This window comes from Uloborus diversus, chromosome 10 (genome assembly GCF_026930045.1).
Source record: "Uloborus diversus isolate 005 chromosome 10, Udiv.v.3.1, whole genome shotgun sequence".
Classification (NCBI taxonomy): Eukaryota; Metazoa; Arthropoda; class Arachnida; order Araneae; family Uloboridae; genus Uloborus; species Uloborus diversus.
In genome coordinates, this window is record NC_072740.1 from 7,120,230 (window position 1) to 7,142,240 (window position 22,011).

The 22,011-nt window shown below is 32.8% G+C and overlaps 1 protein-coding gene across 1 annotated transcript in view; it reads left to right on the top strand.

Moving 5' to 3' along the window:
* The window catches only part of LOC129231593 (fat-like cadherin-related tumor suppressor homolog), a 354,750-nt gene that overhangs the window by 269,720 nt on the left and 63,019 nt on the right, over positions 1 to 22,011 (top strand). The window contains 8 exon segments of the mRNA XM_054865953.1: positions 7,198 to 7,475; positions 8,704 to 9,009; positions 10,034 to 10,242; positions 12,069 to 12,216; positions 14,159 to 15,219; positions 17,610 to 17,763; positions 18,169 to 18,408; positions 20,034 to 20,420. Coding sequence (XP_054721928.1) covers positions 7,198 to 7,475; positions 8,704 to 9,009; positions 10,034 to 10,242; positions 12,069 to 12,216; positions 14,159 to 15,219; positions 17,610 to 17,763; positions 18,169 to 18,408; positions 20,034 to 20,420 — 2,783 coding nt within the window.

Sequence of the window (22,011 nt, forward strand, 5' to 3'; positions counted from 1 at the left end):
CTGCGGGGATACCTTTCTACCTCTTGTACTCGTTTTGTTTGGAAAACTTGTTATTTTCACCTGCCTCTAAATTTTTTTTTTTTCAATTTCGTTCTGATAGGATATTTGTAAGCTGTTTCATTTTAAATTCATAAATGTGGTAATTAAGAAGGAATATTTCTAAAATAAATTTAAATTTTTTTCCCCTCTTTTGTGTCAAATTCTTATTGAATGTTCTTTGTATGGTTTTAACTCTTAACTTTGAATTTATGGTAATTATGTGCAATTAATCTTTGACTTAAGAATTTTGAAAACTAAATATACTTAAGTGAATTCCTTATTATATATTTTTCCTTTCGATTTTAGTATGATTAAGAATACTTAAAGGGGGATAGCCCGAAATGCATGCAAAATTACAACTTTTAGAAACACGGATTATTATCGTTCATCTGCATTACTTGAATTCAAAAACTAATTTGCCCAAAGTGAATCTCAAGTTATGTTTCATTTATATAAATTTAAAAGCAAAAACATTCTGTGACCCTAAATGGTTTGCAATGTCCAATGCTAATAGAATGTTCTATACCCTATCTTCTGCAGTCTCAAATACATGCAAAGCTTTTGGCGTTTTTTTTTTTTTTCGCTGACTTGTTTCCATCCCTCAGCATTCAGCTCGATGAGAACCTTCACCCATTCTGACATTCCAAATGCGGGATAATCGGGGTTTGTTTTTACATATATAAAAACAAAACCGTATGAAACTTAAACTGGTAGCAAAGACAAAGTATTGGTTTAAAAAATTAGTATAAATACACAAATGTATAATTTATAGCCTATGTCACTCAGCACGAATGCACCTTTCATATAGTGAAAGAATTTTTCAAATAGGTGCAATGGTTCCGGAGATTACCTCAAACATATAAACATACAAAAATCTGCTCTTTCTTTTTATAATATTTGCATAGATAATGATACCATGGACACTTTGTGGTGCCCCTTGCCATGATTGTAGCCAGAGGGGGGGGGGCAGGGAGGGACAACCACCCCTCCCTAGAAGGTAGCTTCAGATCCCCACTCTCCTCGCTAATGTCACATGATATGAATTAAGCTTTCATTTTTAGGACTTAAATGGAAAAAAATTCTGGAGGAGAACTGCTTAACTGCATTTCCCCCCTCCCCATACCCAGGGCCGTCCCAAAGGAGGGGGGGGGGTGCCCTGCTTGCCTCAAGGCGCCCCTTGTTTTGATGGAACATGACGACATTCACACGAAATGAGGGGTGCCTTGTGGCGCCCCTCTTCATTTAAAATGCCCCGATTGTATAAAATTAGGGGAACCTTGTGGAGCCACCTCATTTCAGGTATCATAAATATGCAGCCATAGACACACAAAATAGGGAATCATTGCAATGAATCTCGATTTAGTCCTATGGCACGAAAATATTCCTGTCTCTCAGTCTCCAAAACATTTGTTTCCTTTGTATCATTGAAACGTACAATTTCTGAGAATATAACTGTTTCGAATCAAACAAAAAGATACTTCTCATTTGTCTAGTTTCTCACCAAATTTGCTTGAGTTCTGCCCCTCCATGCACTGACGTAACTAGAAAATTTTTTTAAAGGGGCACATTGAAAAAAAAAATGTTTTTTTTTTGTTCATCTGATAGGAAAAAAGGACAAAAGGTGTCCGGCTCCAAAATTTTGAAACTTATAGTTTTAAAAACGCAATTTTAGCCTTAAAATGCGATTATAGGCCATGTTTATTGACATTAGGGTATGGGACTGCTCAGAGACTGTTTCCGATTGATTATTTAAAAAAATAGATTGAAATCAATTCCTTCTCCCCCTTCAAGTTTTCGAAATTGAAGCTTCAAAAATGCAACTTTAGATAAACTTTAAAGATTTTATAGATAGGAGGATCTGGAGCATTTCCCAGGATAATTGTTCAAAATTATGGTTCAAAAAATTTAAGTAGTGTTTTACTTTCAGGAGCTATCCCACTTAAATTTTTTGTAAGTGTCGTTTGAAAAATCCATTGCTTGTGATATTAAAGAAAGGAGGCATTGGGAACTCTTGCACGAATATTTTCTTAAACTCAAGTCTTAAAAGCAATTTGTAAGGTCATATTTTGTAATATTAGGGACAGTGATTTTTCGAAATTAGAGCTCCGAAAACGCAATTCTGAGTGATTTTCGGCGTTGTTGAGTATTTGTGGGCTTCTCCCTAAAACTTACAAATATTTGATGCAAAAGAATAACATCTTTGTTTATAACACACACTGGTTATCATAAATTAAGGAAAAATCACAAAAATGAGGATTACTCAAAAAGTTGCATGTAAAATTTTATGAAACTTACCACAATATGCAACACATAGATATAAAATAACATAGAAAGAAAGTATCAGACAATTATGGCAGTATTGAAATTAACACATCATTAAAATGAACAAATAGACAGTGTCAGTTTGCTATAGAAAAAGTACCTTAAATATTGAATATGTTCCCCTCTAGAAGCAATACAGAGCATGCAGCGATGTGTGATACTGTCAATTATGCAGTCTATCAGTTCCATGGGAAGTGGGAGCCACTGCTCTTGCAAAGCATTATCAAGCGTGGAAAGGGTCTGAGGGGGTGGGTTGGGAGCAGCTAGACGTCTTCCTAAAGCATCCCAAACATGCTCGATAGGATTCAAGTCGGGGGATCGAGTTGGTTACTCCTTGCGGAGAATTGTAGCCTGTTGAAGATAATCATCTACAATGCAAGCTCTGTGTGGTCTTGCGATATCATTCTGTAACAGGAAAGCATAACCTGCCCCAGCATATGGGCGCACATAAGCATCAAGAATGTCATCTCTATAAACCTGAGCATTCAGGGTTTCCTTTGGAAAGAAATGGAGGTCTGTGCATCCACCTAAAGAGACACCACTCCAAATCCAGACACAGCCTATTTCGTAACCATCTCTTTGGCAGATGTTTGATAAATGATAACGGGTATCCATATCAAATAACACCTACTATGGCTTAATAGACTAAATCTAGACTCATCAGTAAAGAGAAAAGGAGAAAAGCCCTCCATTGACCAGGCATCCAGTGGATATGTTGTCGTGCCCACTGTAAACGGTCCCTTCCATGGCAAGGTGTGAGTGGCACACAAATGACTGGTTGCCTCACATGTAGACCACTTTCTTAAAGCCTCCTGCATACTGTTGACGTTGACACCAACCTTCCAGTGGATGCAGCAAGGGAAGATCTGAGATTAGTCGGAGTAGCGGCTCTATTCCTACGTGCACATAACCTCAAAAATTGGTCATCGGCGCTCGTCGTAGCCGTTGATCGTAATTGGCTGAACCTCCTGAAGGCCGAATCTGTCGTTTGAAATTTTCTCCAAAGTCTGTGTACCACAAAAGGACACTTTTAGCCATCTGGCTACTTCTGCTTGACTTTGCCCTGCCTCTTGTCTCCTAATAGCTCTCTATCGTAGTTCTGCAGGCAAATGATGCCTGGAAGTCATTGTTACAAAATGGCTATCTTGGATTTCTAATGGCAGTATCACAGCGCAGTTTATAGGCTTGCTCTCAAACGTGGACTTCTTATGCTCCTCACAGATGACACACTCCAATTTCAGCACCACTTATTTCCATATTGCAGTTTTATTGAGCAACTCTTACTCAGCAACATATTGATATTGTACACGGTTTGGCTTATTTTTAAGTGAGTTATCGCTATTTTTGTGATTTTTCCTTAATTTATGATAACCAGTGTAGTATAAGAAAGCTGATATTAAATTAGCACAAGTAAAACCAAAAAACTCTTGAAAAGAATCTTGGATGAGTCCATGAGTCCAGTTCAAAATTTAATTTTGATGTAATTTACTTTGATAAATACATTTTCTATTTATAATCAGCAAATTATTTATTCGCGTTCTTAGTTTGATCAATATAAATAGCCAATTCAGTTTTAATTGTTTGTTTTGTATCTAGTGGGATAACATTTTACTAGATAAATATTTGGATTTTTAACATTTCCATTTTTCAAAAAGTTTTTGGGGCATTTATGTTTCACAAATATTAAAAACATATTCTTTGCTTGTGTTTTAATTTGTAATATGCATAGCCCTTTGATTGTTCTGTTTATCAATATGTAAAAATTCAAGTATGTATTATGCACTGATGTTATAACTAACTTGATTTTTCTGTGTGTATAGGGGGGGGAGGGTGCGAGGAAACTTTCGGCCCGGGAGCCGAAAGCTCTTTGGATGGCCCTGCCCTTACCTGGTCAAAAATCAGCCATCAGAGCCTCCCCCCCCCTTCTTTTGTTTATTTGTATAATGCAGTTTCTCAACATCACCTAAGCTCCCAATATCCGCCCACTTCCCATAACATCCCTTACGCTAACTCAAGATTGTAATTTTAGAGCCTCAATATCAATTAATTTCCTGGGAGAATGCTTATGCTCTTCCCCTCCTGCTAATGTCACCAAAAAGAGAGAAAAAAATATAATGTGTTTTAAGGCGTTAAGTTTTATAATTTTTGAATGAGTCCTCCTCCCCCTCTCCGAATATCTTGAACATATAGCTAAAAATTGCATCACAAAAACTTCAATGTCAAAAAATATCTAAGAATAGCTTCTAAATTCTGACTATTCATCAAACGTCATCAAAGATCTTCTAAAATGCGTTTTTTAGAAGTTCAATTCGAAAAATCTTGCAGAGTAAGGGCCCTTGACTCCTCCCCATTCTCTTAAAGTTCCCAATCACGGAAGATGGCATAAATTGCGTTTTTAAAGCTACAGTTTCGAAAAATTTCTGACAAGAGGATTTGACGTCATCACATAGATAAACTAAAATTGACTCTGACTTTACAGAAATATTTGGAAAGAAACCCCAACCCTCCTCCCCCTTGACAATATTAAAATTGCCAAAAGTTGCAAATTTCCTCCCTCCCCCCCATAACCTCCAACACCGCTAAAAATCAACTAAAACCGTTTGTAAGGATTTGATCTGTAAAAATTTTTGGGGGAAGTTCCCCACCCCGTCCCTCTTCCGATTTTACCGCACAGTAGAGGTGCGACATAGATGGCAAAACATCGATGTTAGAAATTAAAACATCTATGGTATTGATACATCGAATGTTTTAAAACATCGATCTTTTTATTAAAGTATAAAGTATAATAGTTTTATTAATATCATTTTTGAATATACTACACTAATTTAAGCAATACAAAAGAATATGTACCCGACTAATAAATTGAAAATACTGAACCTCAAATCATAAATATAATTTAATAAGAATAATTTCGCAACATCTTGGTATTATAGTAGGACAAAAATTGATAATATAAGACAAGCACCGATTAATACAAACTAGTTATAGTAGTAAGGATAATATTTTCAAGATGAATGAAACTAAAAATAAATTTACATCAAAAAAGAGTCTAAGAAAAAATGTATCATAGCACTTACTGTCTGTTGAATGCTGAGAAAAAGTTGTGTTAATTATTTTAAAAATACAAAATTAATTCTAACCAGGCCCGGCTCTTGGGGTTGGCGACCTGTGCCACGGCCTAGGGCAGCAGAGTTTAGGGGCGGCCAATTTCATAATGGCAAAATGTTAAAGAGGCAAAAAAATAAGAGGGGGGGGGGATAAATGAAAAACTCAAATCAGTTCCTTTATTTATTTTTTTGTAGCTCAAAATCAGCAGAACGTGAGAGTATGCTCGATGATTTTCGAAAAAAAAAAACATATAGACCGGGGGGGGGGGGGGGGACCTGTCAACATCACCTGCGGCGGCAAATCTACTAGAGCCGGCCCTGACTCTAACAATTATTTTTAAGAGCAAGAAATACTGTTCAGCTCTGACAAGTTGAGCTATGGCTTTGAACAAGTCCATTTCTAGGCATTGTTAGGCGTGGTTGAGCAACCATTGAAACCCTTTTATTGACGAGAAAATCCTGTACCGCTTGGCTAATAGTTAGGTTTAGTGACATTGTGTTCGCCAAATAGGCAATACACTGCCAACTAAATCCGCAAATTCTTAAGCCCTTTTTTTCTCTCACCCCTATTTCAAGTAATGGAATCGTTGAATAGGTCGGGCAGCAGAGCTCAACTATTCAGAGGTGGACAGTATGTGTTGTACTGTTAGTTAATAATTAAACACAAATTGTAAGTAATAGAGGGACAACTTGTTGGGGAAGTTGATAAGTAGCCTCAAATATTGGTGTTGATAGTTTGGAGAAAAAGAAGTTTGTTTACTTTGTGCCCCAGAAGTGCATTTCTCTTTTCGCAGACTATCCCACCAGTCAGAGAAACATCTCTTTCCGATGGAACAGAAGTTGCCATCACTATCAAATACTTTAAAGCAACTTTTACCAGCTCTGAATTTTTAAAGTTATAATTTTCACCATTGTAACATAATGGATTTTCCTCTAGTTTAGGAACTGGAGCCTTGAAATAGATTTCAAGCTCTGTCACCAGACTACCAGTGTCAGGTTCTTATAATAGCTTTGACCCCTTCCTCACTCTCTAGTTAATCTTCTACTGTCTTGTAGTGATCTTCCCAAAAATCATCCTCTAAACAGAAAAATTGATCTTATAAAATGGATGCAAAAGAATTATTTTTTTGGCAACTCTCTATAAGTAAACTTAATTACCTAGCGAGAAAATTGGAGCAAATTTTATGGTAATTTTCACTTAAAATGCAAAAATATCAACATCAAAAGAACATTAAAACCAAAACGTTGATGGTCCAAAAACTTCCAGGTTAAAAGCATTGATGTTTTAACAAAAACATTGATGTTTCCAAAATATTGACATCGATGTTGCACCCCTACCACACAGCCTAAAACTTTTATGAATATATAACCTTTAGTATCTATCTTACATTCAAAGCAATAAATTGCAAGTAAAGAATTTCTCAATATTGAACATGCAGTAACTTTTATGAAATCACTCATTATTTAAAAAAATTTAATGTAGGAACTAGAAAGCAGATGGGTAAGGACGGTAGTTTCAAGTCTTTGCTCCGTGGGGAAAAAAACATCCAAGATACAGCACTAAGGGGAAGGGAACTAAAAACCACCATCATGTTCCTCTATGCTTGCCCCTCCCTTACAGTGTTCATTAATCTACTTTTTTTTATTGGTGAAAAAATATACTCGAATGATGAGCTATTGTAAGAGGTGTTGCTGAATTCTTTCAACTATAATCTTAAATCTTCTTTTCACAGGCTTACCATGATTTCATGGTCATGGCTACTGACAGTGGCTCTCCTGCCCTTAGTGCTACTACAACTGTTCATATTGACGTCATTGACATGAATGATAATCCTCCAAAATTTGAATACTATGAATATGAATGTATGATAAGTGAGAGTGCTCAAAGAGGACAGTTTGTGACACGAGTTCTTGCATCAGATCCTGATGAATCGGATCACAAAAAGTTAGCTTATTCCATCGTTGGTGGAAATGAACAGCAAGTGTTTGCCATTAACTCGCAAACAGGTTTGTATATGCTTAGTCTTTTAATCTGTTGATAGTTTGCACCTTTTAAAAGTTACTACAGTCAAACCTAGTTAATTCAAACATACTTTAAAGGAGTTACTGCTAAGAGGAACTTCATTTGAGATGCCTGTCAGGCCACCATTTCGAAAATATTCCGGGAGAGGCCAAAGAGTATAGGTGTACACTCACTCAATGTAAAATATACTGAAAAACAACAAAAACCATGCCCACTCATATGTAAATTTCCCAAATGATAGGCCTAATCCCTGACATGTTGTGTTTCCTCATAATGCTATTTATTGTTTTTTGAGTAACTGCAGTTAAGGCAAACTGATTTTGATGATCTCTTTGAGTTTGTTTTTACAAGGTTTGTGCCTGTATTAATCTAAAATGTCCATAATTATAAATTTTAAATTGCTCTAATGGTTAATGAAGTTTATGTGAAACATTTTGATTGCACTTTTTCCATTCCTATAGATAACTTTGCATAAGAGACAGAAAATTTTCTCTCTCATTGACACTGTCCAGAAAACTTGACCTGACTTCAGAACAGAATAGATAAAACATATATCTCACAGACTCTTTTATTCACGGGACACAGTACATAGCATGGGAAAATTTATATTAGAAACATTTCGAACTACCTGTGCAATATTAAGACTCACAGCTTGAAATTTCTCAAAAAACACAATCACTCGCTATTTAACTTCAGAGAAATCTCTTAACCTTTTTTCTCTTCTCTCTCACTATCATTACTCAAATATTAATCCAAAACTCTTATCTGAAACTTAATACTAAAAGATAACATTGCCAACTCTCAAAAAATAGAACAAAGAAGCACAACTACAGTTACACTTCTTGACGAGACATCTCGTCCATTTAACATGTAATTCTGGGACTGTCCAACCGCAAGGGGGTTAAACATTCTCTTGTAAAATATGAAAATTAATAATACAAAGAAACCTCTCAACAGACTCTGTCTTAATGTCCCTCCAGTCTTATTCAATACTCTCCCTAGTTTTTATTTATACTGGCAGCTTTGCTTCTTGTAAATGCTAAGCATTTTTATGTACCCATTGACATTTAAATGTGTTTTGACAGCTCTCTACATTTTAATAGTTAATAATATTCTGTTGAATGATTTATAAAGTCTATACTTTTGAAGACACTTTTTAAAAAATGGAATCCTGCTTTTATCATCCTTACTAGAATACTTTTTTATTGTTAGGAATAGTGACTCTGTCTAATTTGCACCAGTTCAGCAACCAGTCTATGTACCTATTAAATGTATCTGTGACTGATGGTGTCTACTCTGGGTATGCAAGAGTTAAGGTGAATATCCTAGGAGAAAATAGTCATTCTCCTGTTTTCACTCGTACAGTGTATGAAATAGCTGTACGTGAAAATCTGCCGCCTGGTGCACCTGTAATCACTGTTAAAGCAGCTGATGTAGATAGAGGTGAATATGGAAAGATCACATATAGTATTGAAAGCCAAGTGTATGATAAGATATTCATGATTGACCCCGAAACAGGTATGAAACGCTTTTTTTTTACTTATGTTCAAGATAGTGCCATTTAACTTTTTTTGCTGTTTCAGTTATTATACTTATGTAGTAAAGAGGAGAAACACTTATATTAATGCTATCATTTCTATATGTATATAAATATAAGGAATAAAAAATAATGTTTAAATGAAGCACATTTGAGAAAAAATTGGTTTCAAAAGAAATATTTTAAAAATAAACTAAACATTTGCATCACGCCACGGTTTAAGCTGAGTTCAAAAGATATTTAGCAAAAAAGCTAAAATTGAAAATATATCTCATATATTTGTTTTTAATTTGAAATAAAAAAAATTAGAATTGTATTTATTAGTGAGAAAATACAAGTTTTATTTTTTAAAGTGAACTAGTCCACTCCCCCTAATACTGGGGACACATAATGCTCATTGAGACAAAGTTTAGTTGAACTTTTAAGTAATTTTAACGTCTTAGCTAAGATTTCAAATAAGATTAAGTTGAATATCATGACTCTAGCTTCCTCTCTCGGATCCTGCATAGTATAGTTGTACAATGAAACCTGTGTATAACTATACTGTCTATAACAATAAACATGTCTATAACGATATTTTCCTTGGTCCCAGAAAAATGTTAGCCATGAATAATCAAACTGTCTATAACAATAACTTGTCTTTAACAATATTTTTTTAGGTCCCAACTGTATCGTTGTAGACAGGTTTTACTGTATTTCATTTTTTACTTGAGCAAAAAGGAGAAAATGACTTGCTTCATTTTCGTACTTTAGATGGTATTTTCACATTTAGCAAAACATGCAACCGTAGTGGAAACTCTGCATCACACAAAAGATGTAGAACTTTTCAAAACTTCTTAAGGTTGGCTTTGAAAAATGAATCCAGTCTCTACTAAGTAAATCATGTTCTCTACAATTGCTTAACTTGAATAAAATTATGAAGCAAGAAAAAATTAGGCTAAGTTGAATTGTAATGATTTATTGGTTGCTTTTTGTAGGTAATTAAATTATCCTTTTATATCTTAGGTGTTCTGTATGCTCGTATTAGTTTTGATCGGGAAAAGCACCGTCTGTATGAAGTACCTATTGCTGCTTTTGATGGCGGTGGTAGACCAGGTTATTCTACAGTTCGAATATCAGTAACAAATGAAAATGACAATGCTCCTCAATTTACAGTGTCGGATTATCAGGCATATGTATATGAAAACACTACTGTTGGGACAACAGTGTTGCAGGTAAAACTTTCAATCATGTGTATTACATTTACTTTTTCTTCATTTGTGAATTAGAAATAAATTATGCTACATGTAATGAACTTTTTGATTTAGGTTACCCTAAGGCTAACTTTTTTAACAACAAAAAAAGAAAGAAAATATTGTAATTCTGTTTGCAAAAATGGGTTTTTGAGTTAGCTATTAATGAAATATATCATTGTGTGCTTGATAATGTAGTATATGTAATTGACAAACAGAGTATGTAATTGATTTTTTGAAAAATATTTAGCATTAAAAGTAGTCTTTATGTTGGATAAAGGAATCAATTGTGGAATTCAATTGCCTTTTAAGCTGAAAGAGATGTATTTGTTATTAGGAGTGAAGTTTTTCTTTCATTTTTAAATTTGGTCCATTAGTGTCTAAATGAACCTAATTTAAAATGACTTTTCTACAATAACAACCAAATATATTTCTTATTTTTTCAATCTTTTTCCAACTATAACTCACTATTGTCATGCTTAATTCATTGTTCACTTTTTGCCTATAGATTAAAACGCCAGGTGTGGCCAGTGCTTTAGTAGTGGCCACTTCAAATTTACTTATATGCTTTGAGGAAAGCTATGAACAACAATTATGTGATTTTTTTTTTTTTTTGTTTCTCAATTTAACTATTGTGTTGAATCAACTTTATGCATCAGTTATTTGAATTTAAAGTAAGTAATGTAAATTTTTCGGATGGATTTTAAGATTTTGGACACTGGATCAAATTTGAGGTTTGGAAAAAAGAATGGATAAAAAATTGAACAAATTGAAATTCTGGCATTTTTAGAAATTGGGACGATTTAGAAAGAGTTGGGCTATAATACGCTCATTGAGTTTCAAGAGGAGCAATTAAAGTTGTAGACCCTCAGTTTAGAAATATACTTCACTGCGACTACTACTAGTGCGTTTCAAACCTTGAAATGGCCACTTATGAAGCTATACTGGTGTGTTTACCTTCCTGTTTTTAATTTTAGAAATTATTATTATTATTTTTTTTTTGTTTTACAAACGCCGAACATTGGTATCTGTTTTACAAATGTCGAACATTGGCATCTAAGCCATTTGTTCATGAGCTCTCAAATATTTTTTGACACTGTCCTCATGTTTAGATAATACCAGGGGCATGTACAGAAATTTTGGGACCCATCACAAATCACTCTTTCAGCCCCCCCCCCCCCCGATATTGTTTCCTTATGTCTCTTCATATATATTTCATACGTCATTTAAAAATCTTGGGCCCCCTTCAGGCTCAGGCCCAGCCAACAGATGTCTCTCCCCCCCCCCCTCTGCACACCCTTGGATTATCAGGCAATACAACTTTCTAAATGTTCAAAAGTTGTTGGTTGTTGGAAGTCACACAAAGAACATTCTGGGGAATCCACCACTCCGATTCTATAAATATGGTCTCATAAACAGTGATGTTCAGTGAGGCCTCTAAAGAGAGCCACTGCAGTCTTCCTAGGATAACTGAGAATTGTTTTGTTTTCTCTCAAAGTCCTCCATCTCTTGTTAAGTGCCTTTTTTTTTTAAGTGTTGCATCATATCTTGTTTGAAAATTCTTCTGAGGGTCAGGTTAACAAATAATTTAGTTGTTTAGAAATGAAATAAGATATTAATTGACAAAAAACAACCTATTTTTCAGTAATTTTGTATTTATCTTATAATATATTTCTCTCAAACGTTTGAGATAACCATTAAAGTGTTAGTGTCTCTAAGAATGTTTTAAATTGTTGTGTACAAGGTTATAAATATTTATGCTAAGCACATATAAAAACTCAAAACAATGTTTCTTATTTTCAATTTAGGTACGTGCTGTAGATGAAGATGATGATTCACATTCTTCTTCCGTTGAATATAGCATATATTCAAATAATGCTTCAACAATAACAGACTTGTTTGGCATTTCTAAAGATATGGGTGAAGTGTATCTCAAAAAAAGCGTGTCTTCACTTGGTATGTTGCTGATTTTTTTTTGATTTTTTAAATGTTTTGAAATAAATTAATTTCTGTACCATAATAGTTAAAACATATCACTTCAATGAAACTCACTTTCTGTTTCTTCCATATAAATATTTAAAGTGCAAGACTTGTTTTGTTGTAGAATTAAATGAAGTCTTTTAATTTTTACTCAAGAAGTGGTTTTTTAAAAACATACTTGTAGTTGTTGAGACTTATTTTCAATTTTCATATTAGAAAATGAGTGTTGTGTAGCAAATATCTAAACTACTTTTTAAAGTTATTTTCTTTTTAAAAGTAATTTAAATAATGAAATAAAGTATGGAAAAAAATTATATTTAATGATCTTTTACATCATTTAGTTAACATCAATAGTATATCACATTAAATTACTTTGGAATTTATCTGTCCTTTGTTTGAAAGCTTTGTGTATTTCATACAAGAAAACAATATCAGTAACTACTTGAGATTTTGAATTTATTATATTTTTAAATAATAAATTTTTGAAACTGTTTAATTTAAAATGAAGTCCCAACTCTGATATTTTGAGCTTAATTTCTGAACTTAATTTTCTGTAACTACTTGTACCATGTATAAATATAAGGTTTTCTCATGAGCTAGGTTCTCATGTATGGGTCATTCTCCAGAAAACGTAACTTCTGAAGTGGAATATTTTTCAATTTCGAAACCTTTTGTTTTCCTTTTTTTCATTCTTGCATGAAAGTGTTACCTATAAAAAGACACCATAAGCAACCACCCAGCTAAGTTCCAATTATTTTACTCTTAAATAAAATAAATAAATAAATGCATTTTTCACAAAAATTAAAAAAAAAAAAAAAAAGAAAAAGACGCTGAATGTTTAAAAATTGAGGCCAATTTAATATCAAAGTAGTAATTTTGTTAATTGTGCAAACGATGAACTATTTTAATGATTAGTGGGAATCTAATCTTTTGCTCTCTTAATTAAAGTACTTCTTAATTAGTAATTATCCTTTTAGTTCAAATGTGTGTTAAAAAATAGTATTTAGTAAATTTGAGAACATACTGGCAATTTATAATTTTAGTAGAATGCCTAAGATTGATGTATTTCTCCCCCATGATTTATTTTGACTTCAGAAATAATGACGTTGATAAGGTCTGTCACAGAGGTGAAGAATTTTCCATTAATATAGACCTAATGAATACACTTTTCAGGGAAATATTTTTTTTTTCGTTGCTACAATCTGCACATGTTAAGCATATGAAAACATGTTCACTTCTTTTTTTACATTTACGTCCCTGAAATTCAACTTCACGAAGGTGAGAAGTCACAAAAACCACACTTAGTTTCAAAGGCAAAATCTATCTTCATGTTTTTTGACAGAAATCTCACAACTTCTTTATGACTGAAAATAAACAAGGGGGCTCCCTAGTATCACTGAAAGTAAAATTTGATGTCATTACTGCGATGTGTTCATGAGGAATGGCCTTTTTGATTTTAGGCAACGGAGGTGAGAATTTATTGTGTGACATGACTCCTTATCCTACTAAAACGAACTAAAACACAGTATTAAAAATTTAAATATACTTAAGCAGCTAGTATTTGAGACACTTGTGAAGGAAAAATAAATAAATAAGTATATTCTTTTAATTAAACAAATTATTAAGCATCATAAACAGTCACACAAGGTGTGTGACATGCCATAGAGTTGAGAATCCACATGTTGTGAACCAAAAGTATAGTACAATAAAAATTAGTATTAAAATTTTTTTGGCAGGTTTAAATAGATATAATTTTGATGAAATTAAAAAGCATTGTTAAATGAATTGTTCCTTAAAGTTTTTACTGTAAAAGGCATGTAACAGAGAAGTTACACTTTTTGAAGAATGACCCGTATATGATATTCTTTTCATTCATGGTTCTTTTAATTTTTCACTTATATTCACGTTCTCTTTTCAGTAAATCAAGCATTTCAATTTTTTGTACGAGCTCGTGATAGAGGCCTTCCTTCTCAAGAAAATGAAGTTCCAGTGAATGTTATTGTAGTTTCCAGTTCAGTTGTTTTACCAAAATTTGAATTACCAAAGTATGAATTTTTCCTCTCAGAAAAGTCTCCCATTGGAACAGTTGTGTCCACTTTAAATGCTAGTAGTGCAGAGCCAATCCACTATGGATTTGTGTCTGCACCTATGGACTCCATTGTTGAGCTACATCAATCTGTTTTTAGTGTATTAGAAGGGGGCAAAATAGTTTTAAATTCTGCTCTTGATCGTGAAGCAACTTCAACATATCAACTAGTTGTAAAAGCAGAAACTAGTCTGAGTCCTCCTTTAATTGCCTACTGTGATATAACTATAAATATCATGGATGAAAATGATAATCGTCCAATTTTTGAGTCAAATCCATATGTAATGACTTTAGCTGAAAATATTGGTAAGGGTTCAAGCATTTTAAAAGTACTTGCTAAAGATGCTGATGTTGGAAAAAATAGTGAAGTTGTGTACTCTTTTGGATCTGATGTTGGAAATGCAGCTAATATATTTCGGCTCGATTCAGTAACTGGGTGGATCACAACTCTTTCTTCATTAGATTATGAAACATTATCATGGTATAATTTTAGTATTGTGGCTAAAGATAAGGGTCATCCTCAATTGAGCTCCACGACCACAGTTATGCTTCGAATTCAAGATTATAATGATAACCCACCAGAATTTGAGCGACAGCATTATGATGCTGCAATTTATGAGCATGCTGTGCCAGGTACTGTAATAGTGACTTTGGAAATAAGAGATGCTGATTTTGAATCAACCAAAAATGACTTTTACATCACGAAAGGCAATGAAAGACATCAGTTTCATGTACGGCAAAATGGAGAGATTTTTGTGAACAAGCCACTAGATCGTGAAACAACAGCAACTTATTCATTGGAAGTTCTAGTTACTGACGGGCTTTTTGTTTCAAAAGCAAGTGTTGCAATTGATGTTTTGGACACAAATGACAATCCACCAATCTGCTTAAAAGTAAGAATTTTCAGTTTTTGTGACTTTATAGTATTTACACCCTGTCCCAAAAATATATAAGCACAAGCATAAAATACTCTTCACAGTTAAAATACGAGATTTTTATATCATATGTTTATAATTTTATTGATTTAATACGTTTATTTTGAAGCAAAATATCTGGAAATGGCATCTTGGATGCAAACCAAACTTTCAAGTTTTTGTCTCACAAAAAGTGTTTTACTGATTGGAAGAAAGTAAGTCAGATAATTCAATTTGTCTGAAAAATATTCCCCTATTATCAGCAGAAAGGGAGTTATCTTGAAACATGATAATGTAAGATCACACTGTTCAAGGTGAATCCTTTAAAAACTAATAAGCTGTGGTGGGCTGTTTCACCCACCATACTCACCTGACATTGCACCATTGCTTTCACTTTATTCCTATCGAAATGTGACATGAAAACTTGAAAATTTGTCCAATATTCAAAATGCCATCTCCAGATGTTTTGCTCAAAAACTGATTAATTTTTATGCATCTGGGATTTAAAATTTGTGCACTACATGTGGCAAAGGTTGTTGATTACATCATGGATTAAAGATGTTATGTTAAAATTAGTTTTAAGAATTTATCTGTTTGAAAAAGCAGCATTTCTTAAAGATTCCCCCTAATAGTTTTAAAAAGTTATATGTATTGTAAATTACCATGTTAAAATAGATTTTTTAGTTCCTGATTTTAGCTACAGAGCTGTAGTTCTCAGAATCCTGCTATGAGTTAAGGTAATATTATAAGCAGAGTTCTAGAAATAGGTCACTGCAAATTTGGAAAAAATTGAATGTTTCAGTTTTGTCGAGAATTGTTGCTTGAAAGAAGACATAAGTATTTGTGATTGAATAAAATGTATTAATGATAGTCTAATAATTCTACTGAGAAAGCAAGTCATAAGAACGACATCTTTTGGCCCTTTGAGATTCAAACCTAGACCTTCTCATTGTCAGTAGGACCCTGTAACAAAAAAATATTTTTTTTCACCGAAAGCGTTGATTTTTTTTAAAACCAAAATGCTGCCTTACATACCAGGTTTGACAAATTATTAGTTAGGTTATGGCATTTCCACAAAAAATCACCGTTGAAAAATAGTGCATATTATTGCCTTAGAGCAACACTAAGACATCTAATCCCAGAAATAAAGCTAAGATATCCTACTGTTGCTCTAAGGTGATGATATGATTTAATTTCAAAGTGATATGGTACAATAACTGGAATAAGATCTGTAAACTGTAAACTTTCTCTCTCTTATGAATAAAATAAATAACTAAATTGAATTTTGTTTCATTGAATATTTCAAATATGATAAGTAAAATAATTTTGTTCTTTTCAATTATGCTAGTTTTTGAAACTTATAGCTAGTGGTCTTTTCAACTTTAATTTTTTAAACTACAGAATGTCATTGCTGCTTTTCCGTAGAATATAGCTAACAAACAAAAATTTTCTGTTATATTTTCTTGGGAAGAGATTTTTTCCTCCTTCTGTTAAGTATTGGAGGACTTATATAAAAAGCTTTCATTTTTCATTGAGCTGCACTTTTATTAAAAGTAAGTAAAATCAATCAATGAAATTGCAAGAGGTATAAAATGTTTTTTCATTCAAACAGCATTTACAAAGCAGAACTATAATGATTTATAAATGACGATACCTATGTATTTTATAAGCTCGAAACTAGAGAAGATTTTTTTCCCATTGTAATAAGATTTGTAGGACCATAGATGCTATTTGTTGGTCATAAAATAGAATAAAAAATGTTGATAGCATTAAAATAATTGAGACCAGTCCAATGTGCCCCATGGTCCAACGTATTTCACCTCCCCCTAGTAAATTTTGAAAATTTAAAATTATCCCTGTAAGGTTTAATTATATTTATGAATGTTAAAAATTAATAACTGAACTTTTCTCCTTTTTTTAAATGATAATAAAGATATTATTTAAGTTTTTAGAAAATCAAATATTTTTGCTTTAAAAAAAAACACCCTTGTTAACTCCACTGTATTTTGAGGGTTTTATTTGTGATAATGGTTGCAACATGTTTACAGACAACTCTCTAAGGAAAATATAAAGGCTGCATTCTGCAATCTTTTACTCTTTCTGTCATTTTTTGTTTTGTGATTTGTTAGTAATTATTAATTGTTGATTTTTAGCCATCTTCTGAAGCTTTCATTTTTTAACAATAAAACTGGATACTATTTCAGACATACCAAATAGTTTAAGTGGGAAAAATTATTGTTGAAGGGGAGCGTTATTTCACTAAAAATGTTTTTATGGGCAAAATGTAGTTTTTTTTTTTGCAGAATTAATATTGTTATATATATGTATCATTATGACAACTGAATTAAAGGACACATTTTTCTTTTCAGTCGAAATATACTGAGAGAATTTCTGAAGCTATCCCACCTTATTCGTATGTTCTAACCATTGAAGCTACTGATGCAGATGATGGCAAAAATGCTTTGCAACTACATAGTCTTTCTGGAACTGGTGCTTCCGACTTTATCATAGATTCAGCAACTGGTAATACAGTCTCAGCTTTTAAAGATTATTAAACTTATTTTTAATAAGGGTGTTGTAACTTATATTTCTTTACAAATAAAAAGTTCTTGTAAAGACTGATCATTTAATGAAAAAAGTTACTGCAAGACTTAACTTAAAATACTTCTGAAGTTTTCTGTACATTAACGCAAATAGATTGTAGTTCAGAACCTCTGTATATACAAAATAAAGATACTTTTAATGTGAGTCAGAGTCAGAAACTTCTAAACTTTGCAGATTAAACTTGAAATTTTAAAGGTCAACATTGGAAAAATTGAATAGTTTAAAAAAGTAATTGTTAAATATCTTGTGATCCTTTTTATTACATTAAAAGTTAGTTGGAATTTTGTTTAGTACATATTGAAAAGACATGTATTCTCATTCTAGGAATACTGAAGACTGGCAAAAACTTAAACCGAGAACAACAACCTCGATACTTTCTTCAAGCTCATGTGCAAGATAGAGGCCATCCTGAATGGGAATGTTCTTCAAAAATTGAAATATTTTTAGATGACGTGAATGATAATGTCCCTCAGTTTACTCAACCAATTTTTACTGTTGCTGTAGCTGAAGATATTCCCGTTGGATCTCTTATTAGTAAAATACATGCCATTGATAAAGATTTAGGTATTACTTTAAAGCTTACTATATGCTAAAAATTTGCTTTAATTCAAAATAAAGTTTTATTTTTCACAAGCTATGTGGATTTGCAATTGATCTGGAGATCATCTCATACAGTCATTATAATATACCCTCCAGATCATAGAGAAATCTGATATGTTATTATCTGCATGATGGTATGATATTCTAAAGATAATGAGATGTAAGAGCATAGTTTGTTGCTTGAGCAATGTGAAAAACCTATACAATACACACATGTTTTTTTTTTTTTTTTTGGTTTGAAAAAAATTAAAGAAGGTGAAGTTTGGCTGGGTGTTTTATTAAAAAAAAATGAGATACTGCATTTTATTGTTGAATTTGAAATCTCTAAAAAAAAATTGCATATTGGAGCAACATTTATTTTTTTGAATTGCCAATTAACTAAATCTTGATTTGTAGTATTTTATTTTGCCTTTTAGTATTAGTAATTATCCTGAAGTAAAGCTTGTAAAATTCTATGATGCATAGGTAGAATGACTTTGCAAATATTTGAACTTCTAACCTTGTTTTTATGTAAATATTATTAAATAGTATATGAATAATGTTTATTGCATAACATCTAAAGTTGCTGTTTAGCTCTTTATTTAAGACACCCTTCAAAAATTCTGTTGATGCCAGTACAGATTACTAGTAGTTTCTTAAACCGATTTTGTAAAAAGAGTAAAAAATAGAATAAAAAATGGGGAGAAAGTTCAATAAATCATTTTGTTACTTTGATTTTTTAGTTTTATTTTTTGAAATATCCTTTAGATATAAATACAAAATTACATACTCAAAGATTAATTTGGATGGGTGTGTGGGACAGCTGCATTTATTTTTTTCTGACACATTTTACAAATAAGGTAGTAAGTAGGTCATGGAGCTGATTGATATTGGGCTTCGGAGCCCACAAGAACATCAATTCGGAAACTGATGAGTATAGTTATTATTCTTCCTGTTTTCTCCTGACAGACAAGCTCACATGTGGGACATAACTTGACACACAACTGGCAACTTCTTTCTATCACTGGAAGTTAAACATGCAATAGTTTTCTCTTTCAGAGCATAGCAGGTGTTAACCATAATTGCTATTATTCCTTGTACAGTACCGTCATAGAAAAGTCGGATGTTTAAAAAATTTCTTTCTATGCCTACATTGAGCCTTGCATAAATTTTCGACTTGTTTTCATTTGGCATGAAGCATTTATTATTTTACTCTTTTATATACCACTTGTCCAGCAAATCCTATTAATGTACTGATTTTTATCATATAATCCTCCTTTTACAGAATTGTATTCTGCTATAAGATCAAATCAAACATTCCAATGCTGAAAACTTTATGAGAGCTCCCTGGGGTACAGGGCTTGATTTCCATGTGAACTCAGTTCCTGTACTTTGTTTTTTGCAACTTTTTATTTTTATTATTTTTGTTTTTAACTTGCATTTGTTTTTAAATTGTGTTTAGTAAGTATGGTCCTTCACTTCTTTTGTTAGAAATTATGCCTTGCTTATACTTACGTCAAAAAAAAAAAAAAAAAAAAAAATTGCTTGAAATGTTTATAAACAGGTTTTCATGTCTAAATTTGAAAATATTTTATTTCTTTATCTTATAGGCGGAGGTAGAAAAATTTCTTACTCTTTTGTAACCAACCCTCTTGGACAATTCGATATAAATGAAAAAACTGGAATTGTTCGCTTAAAAAAGCCTCTTGATCGTGAAACTGAAGCCGGATATAATTTAACTGTTCAAGCTAGTGATCATGGAGTGCCTCCTCTCTCTTCAACTGTATTGCTTAGTGTAACTGTCCTTGATGTGAATGACAATCCACCTGAATTCACAAATAAGATGATGTACTCGACAGTATCAGAGTCTATCCCAGTTGGATCTGAAATAGCTACAGTTCATGCAACTAGTGAAGATATTGGAATTAATGCTGAAATTTCGTATTCAATCATTGGAGGAGATGAACAAGGAATGTTTGAAATATCCAGCACAAGTGGTAATGTATTTTTATGCTTATGTAAAATGAAACAAGATTCAATTCAGTCTTTGTTTATGAGAACTTATGCACAGAAAAAAAATTTGTTTCCTAATAATACAAAAAGTACAGCAAGAACCTGTAATTTCTTACCTTTTTACAATGTCAATTGCTAAATATATTAGCTCAATTGATGCCACAGGATGAATGTGAAACATAAGCTGCTGGAAGTTAATGTTTCTTAATTAAAGCCACAGAAAATTCCAACAGCCTTAGTATTCATTCAGTATTCAATTATAATAAACTTGACTGAAATTGCACTACAATTTAAAAGAAACTTACAGAATTTAAATTATTAGCAACATGAGAGACAGACTACCTAAGTAAAATCAATTGCAATGATTTATGTCATACATGATTGTTTAAACAAACTGCAATTTGTTCCCAACAGGATAACTTTTAAAGTAGTATGATCTGTTACAATATCCCTCATCAAATAACTTGAATTTTATCATCCAAATTATTGATTTAATCTTCATTATTTATATGGTGACAAGAAATAACTTCAGCACACGATACATTATAATTTTAATACTAAATGGAAATATTACGATCAAACTTCAAAATAAATATGAATACATTATTTCATTTAATATGAGTACAAATTTTCAAAGTTGCTACCTTTAACCTTAATACAAAATCATATTTTACCCAATTCCTTGCGTAAGGATTCCTTTAGGGATGCCAAAGTTTTGTGAGGTTTAGCACACACCTTTGTCTCCAAGATGGACCAAACAGAATAATCCATTGGGTTCAAATCTGGGAAATACAGTGGCCATTCTTGAGCTCCAACGAAGTCTGAAAAATATGTCTTGCACCAATCTTGAGTGCCTTTATCTCTGTGTGCAGGTGGGAAATCCCGTTGGAAGGTAAATCTTTTGTTTTCAAAGAACTTTTGTGACCAAGGTAAGACAACATCTTCCAAAATGAGTTTGCAATATGTTTCGTGATTAATCTTTATCCTTCGATCAGCAAAACCAAGTTGGCCTTCGTTGATGCCGTTTAACAATGCAAGAAGGTCTTGGAGACGAGGGTGTGGGCCAGTGGCGGATGGGTGAGCATGAATTGGCTCTGGCATTTACAGGTCAGTCGGCCCCTTAAGAGTTAACGCCCCCCTACTTTTTTTCAAATGCAAAAGACAGAGTGGATTCAGCTTCTAATTTCAGGAGGGAATCATCACTAGAATTTGAGGACTCAATGTAGGAGAATTGCCTTGACGAATGTGGATAAAAAGAATTAATAACATACGAACACCTGCATAGAAAAAGGTGTAATATTCTTGCAGATGATGGGGGGGTTCCAAAAATTTTCGAAATTATAACTCCAAACATGCATTTTTAGATGATCTTGGGCATTGTTTGTGGAACGGTGGATTTAATGAAATCCCCAAGAAAATTTTCGAAATTAGAGTCTTAAAAGCACATGTGTAGCTTTGGAAACACTAGAAGAAGGGGTGGGGTTCAGGAATTCTTTCCTTTCTAGACAAAATTTCTCAATTGAAGCTCCCAAATCGCAGATTTCAATGATAATTGACTCTCTTTGAGGGAGGGGG